At 45.7% G+C, this 12,510-nt stretch overlaps 1 protein-coding gene across 1 annotated transcript; it reads left to right on the top strand.

The window, feature by feature from the left end:
* The first annotated feature begins 2,215 nt into the window (after nt 1–2,215).
* Nucleotides 2,216–8,858, top strand: nptx2a (neuronal pentraxin 2a). Its single transcript, XM_085933967.1, has 5 exons — nt 2,216–2,686; nt 4,612–4,858; nt 5,007–5,251; nt 6,495–6,674; nt 7,195–8,858. The coding sequence occupies exons 1-5, from the start codon at nt 2,216–2,218 to the stop codon at nt 7,420–7,422; spliced, it is 1,371 nt and encodes a 456-aa protein (XP_085790093.1). The 3' UTR covers nt 7,423–8,858.
* The last annotated feature ends 3,652 nt before the right edge of the window (nt 8,859–12,510 follow it).

The raw sequence follows: 12,510 nt of genomic DNA, 5'->3' as shown, positions 1-12,510 counted from the left end.
TTCTACTTTTCAAAATCTTACGGTGACAAATGCGTTTGACAAACCGACAAAAGGAGAAGCACGTTGTGGAAGAGTGCCACAAGAAACTATCAATGCTCCTTTTGTAATTTGCACAAGCCGAGTAAATCTCCCTCTCGCTAGAGCAATCCTGGGCTGAAGTGTTTTACGTTTGCCGGCAAAGTCAAGCGAGGAGAAGTTTTGGATGGCGGCCTATTTGCTAACCCCTCCGCGAGTCAAGAGGATTAAAGAGGGAGAAGGAACGTGGCCGACACTCACCAGTCACCAGCATAAAAGGGAAATAACTCCGCCCCGTCAACTTTCAAGTCAGCCATGTCATCTCTCCTCTCAGGGGTCCTCAAGTTGAAGACGGCGAGAGAGAAGGTTGCCATGGAGATATATCTCGTCCGTCCTGGTCTCTCGGGGGACTTTCCATTCTGTTCCTTCTGCTGACTTTTTTTGGCCTTTTGAACCCTTGCGACACCCGGCAATTCTTTGCGCCTGACATTTAGCCTACGCTTTCTTGCTGGAAGATATGAGACGGCGACCGCAAAGTTTTTCTGACCAAATCTTTAGGAATCAGAGACCGCGTTTGACGATCTTGATATTGGAGTGCATATAAGTGGAGTGTTCGTTTTTCCCACCACGCCAAATATTGCCACCTGCTGAACATAATCGCATTTCTGTCAAAGCGTCGTAAATATTGCTTTGCTTCTTAGTCTATTGTGAGACGAGTCCCCCGACCAGTACACAACCCAAAATGATCAAATTCCTGAGTTTGACCAGTTTACCCCACGAGTACGAGTGCAAAATGCTGCTCTCATGCTCCAAGCCGGATTAAAACAAACGCCAAAGATTACGTTTACCACTACAAGTGCTCTGGTGGCCTCGAAACGATCCTTCTTCTCAATCCAATTTATTTTATAAAGCACATTAAAAAAAAGTTGTGCCGTACGCCAATAAAAAGGTAAAATAGAGCATAACATGAAACCGCCAGCAGGAAATAAAGGCTGTTTATGAGAAGGCAATAGAACTTGTAGAAAAATAGAAGCAGAAACTGCCAACGCTAAGGAAAACAAATTGTTTTCTAAAAGAGAGTCAAACGCATCGTTAGAAAGGTTTTTCAAAGTAATGCAAAACAACCCAACATGGGCTCGGGCCCGTATCAGATTGACGCAAATTCACTGAATCGCCGTAGTGCACTTCAAGCTGTAAAGTAAATTCTTTTTGGTTTTGAATTTATTTTATTTTTTTACAGTATATAGTGTCCCATTATGGTTGACATTCAGTCAACCCTCCTAAGTCCAACACAATCTGTGATGCTGTTTGAGTGCCAAAACAATTTATCCCATCGGAAATCATGTTTAGCAAATTAATTAGTTCCAGACTCAAAGTGTCACGAATTTGTTAATTAAAAGTAGGATTTTTTTCCCTTAATTGTCATAGGTCACCACTTTGTTAGATATACAAAAAAGAATCAGGTGAAACAACTCACCTTTATAAAATGATGCGAGAGCATGTCGCCGTGGTGACATTTGATAGCAAAGTGTTGCCTTGCATACTGACAACACATTTTTGGCAGCCGCTCGTGCCTGCAGAAAAAACAAAACACAAAGAAAACACACATTTGTCAAAAAACTCATGTCTTGTCATAATTGCGCACATGCCAGCTTTTGTTTGAATTTTTGGATGGATTTTGCTGATTGATTAGATTGAGAAATTCTTTGAGAGATGTGTGCTTCATTTGTGGTACTTAACATTAAAAAGTGAATGAAAGCAACCCTGAGCATACGGATGCATTCCACTGAGAGACTCGACGATGGCGCACAGGCTGCCGCGTGGAGCGCGCGCGCACACACACGCACCTCGCCATCATCGTCATCCTCGTCATCATAATCCTCCTGCCTGCCTGCTCAGCTCGGTTGCGTGTCGGTGAGCACTAGCTGGGTGATGCCGGAGCAAGCAGGCACGCTGGCAACTTCTCTGCAACCTTTTCTGGATCTTTTGGGTTTTTTTCCCCCCAGTGAAGGAAATATCAGCTGAGATGGTCATATTTAACCGAGCGCGCGGATGTGTGATTTGTCATCGCTCCACTTTTGTTTTGAGCTCAGCAAACACTTGAATGGGCGAGTGCCTGTTGGGTAAAAGTTGTTTGTAGCAGGAGTACCTCCTCCCCGCAGCCCACCCGCCCCGATCCATCCAACTTTCACGCGGCAGAATGCTTTCCGAAGCGGTGGTGCTGCTCTGCCTGTTTGCCGTGGCGGCGGCAGGGAGCGCCCAGGAGGCGGTAGCCGCAGCTACAGGTGGCCGCTTCGTGTGCAACGCCATCCCCCCGGGCGCTGAGCCCGGCTGCGGCTACGTGGCGACGGGCAACCGCCTGCAGGTGAGCGGCCCCGTGGAGGACGAGCTGCGCAACACCATCATCCGGCTGCGAGAGACCATCTTGCAGCAGAAGGAGACCATCGTCAGCCAGCAGGGAACAATCAAGGAGCTCAACTCCAAGCTGGCGCGCTGTGAGGCAGCCGCCGACGACTCTGTGCCGACGACGGGCAAGTCGCGGGGTCACGGCTCCAGGAGGAAGGAGCTGGGCAAGAACACCATGGGGGACCTGCCGCGTGACCCCGGCGAGACCATAAACCAGCTTGGGAAGACCATGCAAAGCCTGAAAGGGCGCTTGGAGAGCTTGGAGGTAAGACACGTGTGGGTGCGTAAATGTGATTGAGCAGCCAGTGGTGGTTCTAAAGCGCCAAAGACAGGGCACCACCACATCCTTTCTGCACATGCCCTTAAACAGGACATCAGATAAAGCTAGCTCGCTGCATTTGGGCGAGAGGCAGCGTACACCTGGGACTGGTCGCCAGCCAATCACCCAAAAACAAACAACCATTCATTCTTCATTTCGATCTTTGGGTATTTGCAATGTGAAGCTAACATGCTTGTTGTTGCAATATTGGCAGCTAGCACTTGGACGTATATTGAGTCACTGTAAGATTTTCTGCCGGAATAAAGCATGCAGGGATTGGCGAGCATATGTCACGTGAGCTAATTCGCTCTCGTGAGAGTGAAAAAAACTTAAAATGGTGGCCCCATAAGCAAGTCTTAAACACATTTGTAAAACAAATTGCTCACAGATTTAAGGAAGTGATGTCAAATTGTAAATGGTTTATCGAAAATAATCATTTATCAAATTATTGTTGACCAAATTATTGTTCAGCCGCATGTGCCTGGCCCTTTGCCGTACAATTGCTTTGTCATTATTATGGTCCAGTATTTGCCATCTCCCGGGTCCCGAGGCAATTACTGGCGTTGACTGCTGCGCCTGCGATGGTCACACCTGCAATTCATTTTGCAGCATCAGACTCACACGCACGTCGGCTAACAAGCGGGCGATGACGTCAAGGACGGCCCCCCTGGATTTGAGATCGGAAATAAAGCCAGCTTCGTGTGATTCAGAAGGTTGTCACGCATTCAGGCATAAGACCAGACTGGCCTTGGATCAGACGAGTATCAAAAAGTATTGCCAATCAATGTCAGGAAGCGACTTTGGAGGTCCCACGGTCATGTTTTTGCGCTCTATTCAAGTATGTCGCTCGACAGGTCACTGAAAAGTCAAGCGCTGGCCGAGGTGGAAATACAACTCGGTTTTATGACCGATTGAAAAGGCATCTTTCACCATCTACTACACACTCGTCATCCTGCTTGATTCATTTCCGTGTTGAAAATGCTGCAACGACTAAAACGTCACTTTTTTTCCCCCTCCCTCATCGTTGCTTCTTCATCTTTGCTCGATTGGAAGCTTTATTGCCCAGATCGGCCGCCGATCCAATTGAGGAGGCGGACCGTATTTCATTACGGTTACGCATCGATTCATATCTGCTAGATTTCATGACGGATGAGAGCACGGGGCTCTTGTCGCCATTCGAAGCTCATCAATGAAAATGCAAAATTGGACGCGAAGCTTCAAGACGGGACTTTAGACAATCTCGTGGGAATTGAATTAATCTCGGAAGATTCCAGCAAATTTCATTTTATGTCAGCATGTCACGTTTCTTCTAACAAATGTGTGAGCATGAAGAATATTGAAATGGTCCTTCATAATCCTCTTTGCTGTGAATGGAACCTTTGTGCGGACATTTGGGGTCTGCAATGGATTACGGGGAAGCTTTTAATTGAACAAACTGGATATCGTCCAGCACCGGAGCGTCCACTGTGTTGATTGACAGAAAATAATCAACGATTGTGCGGATGATGCGGCTCCCTCTCTCGCTGCATTTCATTTGCAATGCTTTACTTTCAGGAAAAGCAGATTTGTCAGGAATGATTAATCAAACTCGGTGAACGGGAAGGACCCAGATGGGCAAGGTCAACCAGAATATGACACAATTGTATCAGAGATCGGGCATGGGCAGTTTTTATCCTATTTTCAAAAATCCATCTGTTATTAGGCCTATTGTGAAGTCTGGGTCAAGTCACACACAGCTTCTTTTTTTTAAACTCATTCCATCTGTAGGTGTTTGCTGGGTCAGCAAGCAAGCAAGCAAGCAAGCAAGCACAGGTGCACGCCGACTCTTGACATGCATTATTATCTTTTTTTTTTCCTATTCTGCCTTCCAGCAGCAGAGTTTGCAACTCCCCGGCGCGAATGCGTCAGCCGGAGGTGTTCCGGCACTGAGCCCTTTGTCGCCGCAACTGCGGGAGCTCCTGGGCCAACGTCTGGGCCTCCTAGAGACACAGTTGCTGCGAAAGGTGGCCGAGCTGGAGGAGGAGAAGAGCCGGCTCTACAACGAGACGGCGGCTCATCGCCAACGCACCGACAATGCGCTCAATTCGCTTCTGGAGAGGATCGCTGAGCTAGAGAAAAGTAAGCGCTGCAGATGGAGCTGTGAATTTTTGGATTTGTTTTCCTGGTTGATAACTCAAAATACATTTGAAAAACAAGTGCTGCACTGAGCAGTTGGGAATAAAAGAATTGAAGTTACATTTTGTAATTGGATCCAATTTGTGGTCAGACAACAACGCCTTCAAGTCACCCGAAGACTTCAAGGTGTCCCTGTCGCTGCGCACCAACTACTTGTACGGTCGCATCAAGAAGAGCCTCCCCGAGATGTACGCCTTCACCGTCTGCATGTGGCTCAAGTCCGGCGCCAGCCCCGGCATCGGAACGCCCTTCTCGTACGGCGTGCCGGGCCAGGCCAATGAGATTGTTCTGATCGAGTGGGGGAACAACCCCATCGAGCTGCTGGTCAATGACAAGGTAACTTCGTTGTGTCTTCTTCTGTCCTTATTCTTTGAAGCCCTCTGGCACGAGCGGCACCGCGGCTCATTAAAGTGCCTCGGTGCGCTTGTCGTATAGCGCCGTGCGTACCTTTGAGCATCTCTGACCTTCAGCGGTGATTATTTAATGAGCATCTTCAAAACGTTTCATCCAAGTGACCCACATTCCACATTGGCTCGGCAATAACAACAATTCATTAGAGATTTGCTGTGCTGATTTGAGGCCATCTTGTTATTTCCCCCCCGCTTCCTGTAAATGCTAAAATGGTAGTTGTGCTCATGTAAGCGTCCCAGTAATCCTTGAGAGTTGCTTATGCACAGGTGACTTCAGGGTGGAACTGGCACTAATGCTCTCTGATTGGCTGATGCTGCAGGTGTACAATTTGCTGTTTTGATTTTGTTTTGTGATCTGGCACATCTCTGAAAGAAAACTCGTCTGATTTAATTTGGCTGTTTGGCTTTCTTTTGCATTTTATAGAAGGTTCCCTATACCGGCGAGAAAGAAAACAGTTCTTCCCCCACTGGTTTACTTACATTGGAGGGGGGCGGGCAAAGCTGAGGCGCAGTCAGTCAGCTCTCTTCACTGCTTTTCCTCTGTCATGCATTATACATGCGCTGAAGTCAAACAGATGAGAGGAAGACGGTGCGGGGAAGGCTGGTGGATACGAGACCCCCAAAAAAGGAAAACTAGATTCGAGGTCTGCAGAGACTTGGAGAGAAGGGGGGAGCATGTAGAGAAGATGAAGAAACTATGACAGAAACTATGACAGATCAGACGGATAGATGAAGGCCGGCGAATATGACGACGGCGGTCATGTGTCCGTTCCATGAGGTTAGGTTGGGTATGCAATTGTGCAATCGGAAAAAGCACCTCAAAAGTCCAGAAAGCTGTCTGGTTGTTTTCATTCTGCAACTCTGGAGCACGGCAAAGATCTCAAACAAAGAAAAATACTCTCTCGTATGGATTTAAAAATGAAGAACCGAGTGCAACACGCATTGCATAGATGGACTAACGGATGGCCATAGCGCTTGTGATGCTGGCAAAGCTCCTCGCCGTCTTTGCTGCACACGTCGCGTCACCTGGGTCATGTATATTTTACTCGGCCTGAGAATTTGTCGTTTGAAGCCGCCCCAGCCCTTGCTTTTAATTGGCGTCCTCGTTAGCGGCGGTGCAGCACTTTCGGGCACGTCCCATCTCGACTCCGGTTCTCTCCGATGTCCAGGTGGCGCAGCTTCCTCTTTCGGTGAGTGACGGGCGCTGGCACCACATCTGCATCACCTGGACGACCAGAGATGGCTTCTGGGAGGCTTACCAGGACGGCGAGCGGCTCGGCACCGGGGACAACCTGGCCCCCTGGCACCCAATTAAATCTGGCGGGGTGATTGTGCTGGGTCAGGAGCAGGTAAACGCTTGAGATGGCCCGGGGGGGGGTTTAGTTGTTGATGTATCAGTGCAAGGAATTTTCCAGCCCCCAAGGCAGAGTGCAGAGGGGTGAAGTGACTCTTCTCACGCTATGATGTTCCTTTTAACTATGACCTCATTCATCTACTGCAAGGACAAAGCATGATGTCATTTCATTAGCCGGTAAACTGGATGACTAATTTGCTTTCATAATCTTCAGCGAGACCTTCATCCATATTGGATGACGTTTGGCTTTAAAGCACACTCAAAGGGAGATGGCTGCAAAGATTGTGCTCAATGATATCAAAGACAAGAAGAGTCATAGTCAACTGAGCTCCTTATTCATTTATTTAACTATGTGTTAATGTTATGCCACAAAATCACACCTTCAAGCCAACAAATAAAACAAATGAGGGTGTGATATTTTCCCAGGAATACTGCAACTTAAAATTTGGTTCATTACTAAGAATTGAAGTCAGACGATGTTTTCTAATGCTTGCATCATCTGATCGTGTGCCAAGGACATCGTCGGAGGTCGCTTTGATGCCACGCAAGCCTTCGTGGGCGAGCTGAGCCAGTTCAACATGTGGGACCGAGTTCTGCGGCCAGCCGACATCACAGGCCTGGCCAATTGCTCGGCGTACATGCCCGGCAACGTGGTCCCTTGGATAGACGCCAACGTGGAGGTCTTTGGCGGAGCCACCAAAGCACCACTGGAGATCTGCGAGGACCGCGCCTTTGAGTCTTAGTGCCAGGAGAGTTCGCAATTGGAAAACAAAGAAAAGCCAAAAAAAAAAAAAAAAAGCCAAGTATTCTTGATCATCACAACATCACTGATGTCAGATATGTCCCGATGTTGACTTCAAGCGTGTGTCATTCCAGTCTTAACCATGGAGGAAAACTTGAGGAGATGGCATGTTGACATTCTAGGCTGCTAACCAAACAAATGTGTGAGCAAGCTGAGAATCGGCTCTAGGGCAAGCTTCCATGTTTGAAAAGCTAGAAAGAAAAGGATCACGACATTCCATCCGTGCAATCCAATTGTGGAGCCTCTGAATGCCGACTCGGAGCGAGAAGGAGTCAGCGGGAAGATCTTTGCAATCTGTTTCCATGAACAAGTTTAGGATTGTCTTCAATCGGGCCAAGTGTCTTTTCTCTTTTTTCATTTGAGTCAACATGCTGTGCGTTCATGCTGCGTTCGGGCCATCTTTCATGTCTTGTGGAAACATTCTTCCTGTGTCGAGCAAAAGGTTGCACGTCCACGCTTTGAAGAGCGCACCATCGAGGGGAAGGCGTTCAACAGTCGGCGGCATTATTGTTGTCAAGCAGCGGCCATATTTAATGCATGAGCCCCGGCCGACGGTGTTTGGCAAAGACAGAGCATGCCTTCTTTTAGTGCGCACACGTGTACGTTCCAAACAAAAAAGCGTGTGGACATTACGTAAGACAATGTCTTGCGTGTTAAAAAAAAAAAAAAAGATTAGCAGGGAGGGAGGACATTTTGATTCTTGTCAATCTCCGCTTAATACCTCTCTGGCCCTTGAGCGGCTGCCATTTCCCAAACAGCTTTACATGGATGCCGGCATCGAGCCCGCAGCTGCCCAGAACCGGCTGAGAGCTGGCACCCGACGCCCGCCGTCATGCCAGAGGGATTGAGCGGGAAGGACAAGCCGTAATTCCGCCATCATCAAGTGCGCTTGCGAGTTTAGGTCCTGGCGTTTAGTTCCACGCTCGCAAGTATCCCAAATAAACATTTCCCATCAAAATGGCGTTAATCCATTCCAGACCCCCCAAAAAATGTCTCAATGACTACTCAAAGTGGAATGTAACGCATTAAAAACAATTTGCAATATGAGTTCATACTTGAACAAAGATTTCAGTTCTTTGAGAGTTTCTAATCGCCTGTCAATGATGTTTAATATGCGTTAGCATTGAGCTAGCAAACTGTCATAAGATGTGCTTTGGTGAAATACACCAGGTGTCATTGTGTGAAGGCGATGGCCTTCACACTTATGTTATTCGTATCGTTTTGTTTTAAAGTAAATGTAAACAGCAAGTGGCAAGCGACACAACGGTTAATTGTACCGGCTTTGGAGTCAAACTTTTGCTTACAAGATGTTTTTTCTTGTTCAATGTTGGAACGAATCATCATCGATTCAATCTGTGTTTGAATATTAGCAGCAGTCTGGACATTATGAATGTTGAATAACAGTCATGCTATTATGAGGGGGGGGGGGGTCTGGGGTCGGGATACAGAGATTTTAACACCACTTTGTGCATAACTGAATTGCAGTGGCAGCCCGCATATTTGCGTTTCTGTTTTTGTGCTCCAGCCAAAGCCATGTCTAACACAGTATAAAATGTTGCTTTGGAGCTCTCGTGGCATTACAAATCTTTGCGAGACGTTTTTTGCTGCTTGCCAATAATGGCTGCCCACTGTCCTTGTGCAGCTTCATTTGTGTTTGTAATTTTGTTTTTGCGAAAACTTGGCTCACAAAATCTTCAAGGTTGTTCTGAGGCAAGAACAAGATAAAAAGCAAGAAGCTTTCATAAAATAGAAATGTCAGCGATGGGCTTTTTTATCCTTGTGTGGTTTCCATTCATGCTTGTATCCACATTTGTGTGGTTGAGTATTACACATTGAAAAGGAAAAGAATTAAAAAGAAAATTATAGGATTAAATTGTAATTTAAATATAAAATACGGAATAGTAATTGAATTACATTACATATTTTGAATAATTTTTTTTAAAAGAAATAATGCTAGAGACCATTTCTCTAAATATCCAGCAGGATTGCCAGGGTAAAAGCTTTTTTTCATGAATATTAGCAATTCTCGACCAAAACAGAAATGTATATTTTGCATGACGTTTTCTCATGAAATTACAACTTGATTGTCGGTGCAAATCCATTTTTCTTATAAGAGCAGAATTTGATGCAGTATCCTACAAGACAGCGCAGAATGTCATTGTCGTGCTTTAAGGAAAATCATGAAAGATTGCTTTGGTTTTTTTGGCTTGTTTACAGAGCAAATTGTCCTGTTCGTTTCTGCTTGATTTTTGCTCATTAGCAGGACAAAAATGACAAATGGCCTCTTTTGAAACAGCTTTTGTTTTTGCAAGAGGAAAACAAAAGAAGACATTTGATGTTGTTTGATTAGGTGTATTTTTGAGGCATTCAACCAAGCATTTGCACTCATTAAAAAAAAAAATCTTAAAAAAATATTTCAGTGAAGAACATTTTTCACATTTTTTTTTAATCTGTGCATCAATCTGTAATTCAGATGAACAAAGATCAAAGTGCTCAGTCAGTTTTCATCACACAATCTCATCGTGTATGCGTGTGTCATGCACCTTACCGGTGAGAGCAACCACATGAATAAACCAAACCAAAAAAATTGTCCATGGTTTGTTGTTAGCCTTGTTTAATAAAAAAAAAAAAGAAAAAGAAAAAAACTGACGCAACTCTCTGTGGCCTCTCATACACAAACCCGATACAAGAAATGTGTGTGTGTGTGTGTGTGTGTGTGTGTGTGTGTGTGTGTGTGTGTGTGTGTGTGTGTGTGTGTTTGTTTGATTGCATTCTCTACATATGCTGATGTTTGCAAATGTCAGCTGTAGGACAACCAATAAACAAAACATTCCAACCTGCACCCAAGATTCATGCAGTGTCTTTTTTTTTTTTTTTTTTTTTAGATTTACAAGCGTGATGCAGACAAGTTGCTTCAATCGTGGACTTGGCAAACTGCAACATTCTCTTTGCAAGCCAAAGTGTTTTTTTGTGGTGTCATAACAAAATTGATTGGTGTAGTCGTTGCAGACAAGATGGCCGCCGTGTGGCTGTGCCGGATACACTTTTGTGCCGGACACACTTTTGTGCATTGCTTTCAGGCGTCGATTGAAACATCGCAGCCACAAAACAAAAGTTAACAGATGAGATCAATCCAATTTATAGTTTCATTCTTGCACTTTGCTTGAGATGTCTTGGTTTTCACGCCGCTCCACTTTTTCCTGCACTTGCCGGTTTTTCACTGCTAGATAAAAGAAGCGAAAAAAAGGGGATTTTTTTTTCTCCATCTTGACAGCCAGTGTGCAGAGCAGCACTTGGCTCTGGTGCTGCCACTTTGGAGTACCTCATTGTCACACCGGGAAAAAGCCCAGTGAGAGACGTTGTGGCCACACGAGGCTTTTCCAAAATATTTTTTTCATGGCTCGACATCAAACACCTTTCCAATTCATGGCAGTGATATTTGATTGACAGTTGAGCGGGGCCTCATTTCAGTCTAATCACCACAGGGATTTTAGTTACTTATTTTATTTTAAACACCAACCAAGTTTTTATTCTTTCAATAACGTGGCTCAGGAATAAGCAGTAAGAGCGATGTTACTCAATTTGTTGTTTTCTTGTACCACGGCGCATGTTTTAAACATTGTTTACCAAGTGAAATATTCAACGGAGGCCCTTTGGCAGCGCATTTCCATCCAAGCGCATACGCTACAACATTCCGCAGTGTTGCTCAAGGCGAGGCAGGGTCAGAAAGTGCGAGCGGCCCAAATTCAAACGAGAATACAGGTGCCGCCGAACCGAAGCGCCTTCACCGAGAAGGAACCACAAGTTGAGCAACTTTGTTCTCCAAGCTGCTAATTAAAGCCCATCAAGAAGTCATTTCCAGGCATTGGATTATTTTTTTTATTTTTTTTGTTCAGGATGTTACGTACGAAGCCTTCAGCCTGTATCGCTTCTCTCGGGAAAAGAATATTCTGTTCCTATCGTCACTTTTGTCTCGCAGCTACTTTTAAATGAGGCACATGCATGCCTTGGCGTGTTGGCGGGCAAAACTTTGTTGCCAAGCAGCTCCCGCAACACAATTATGAAGAACAATCCTGTTCGAAAGAGTCGCACTTTTTGAAGGCGAGCCAGCATATTTGCTTCACCAAGCAAATTGTTCACAGGCGGCAGATGCCACCGACACAATCAAAAAAGTCATGCCGTGACGAGTGACCGATGCGTCGTTTGAATGATGAAACCTCGCTAACGTGCTCACGTGTTGACAGAAAAATCACTGGCCATTCACGAGCGGAATATCAAATGCTGTTGGATCGATTTGTATTGATTAGCAGCTGAGGAGTGCTAGTCGGAAGCCCTGAATTGCGTTTGAAAATTGCAACCAGCTAAATAAAAGTGCCAAACAAATCAGAATGTTTAGGACGTGGGATTACCCGTCTAAATACTATATATATAAATGAGTTGATTAAGCTCATTTGAGTATCGAGTGCAAGAAAAGATCGAGCCGCCATTTTGTGACACGTCCCTGTGTGGAAAAGTCCAGCGGGGGATAATGCGGCACTTACTCCACTCCCACCAGCGCCACAAGCACAAAAAAAACTTGTTATGAAAGTGGACCAAGTGAGTCAGATGAGAGAATTCGCCTCAAGTTTACCGCAAATCGGCACCACATTCAAACGTGGTTTATTATCAGGTGTCAGTTCAGGAGGACCCCACACACACACACACCACACACACACACACACACACAAACACACACGTGTGACTGGCTGTGGTGCTTTTATCTGTGCAATCTAATGTGATGATATAGCAGCCCCCGTCCCCCACAGGGGCTGCGCCAAGTCTATTATCTAGTTCATCCAGCGCTGCTAACAAAATCATCAACAGCCTGAGAGAGGAAGCCGCCCTCCCATCGACCCACTCTCCGACAAACACGCACACGCCACTGTGATTAAGTCCTGCCTCTCTGCTGCCACCAGCAGATCACGTGACCCTCATCCGGAAACGGACCTCGAGATATAAACCTGTTTTGTTTAATCCCTTCCCTGTCTAT

The sequence above is a fragment of the Syngnathus leptorhynchus genome, chromosome 16, assembly GCF_054491065.1.
Source record: "Syngnathus leptorhynchus isolate UIUO chromosome 16, UIUO_Slep, whole genome shotgun sequence".
Taxonomy (NCBI): Eukaryota; Metazoa; Chordata; class Actinopteri; order Syngnathiformes; family Syngnathidae; genus Syngnathus; species Syngnathus leptorhynchus.
Note: the sequence above shows the minus strand (reverse complement) of the source record. Positions and strands in the feature narration are given on the sequence as shown.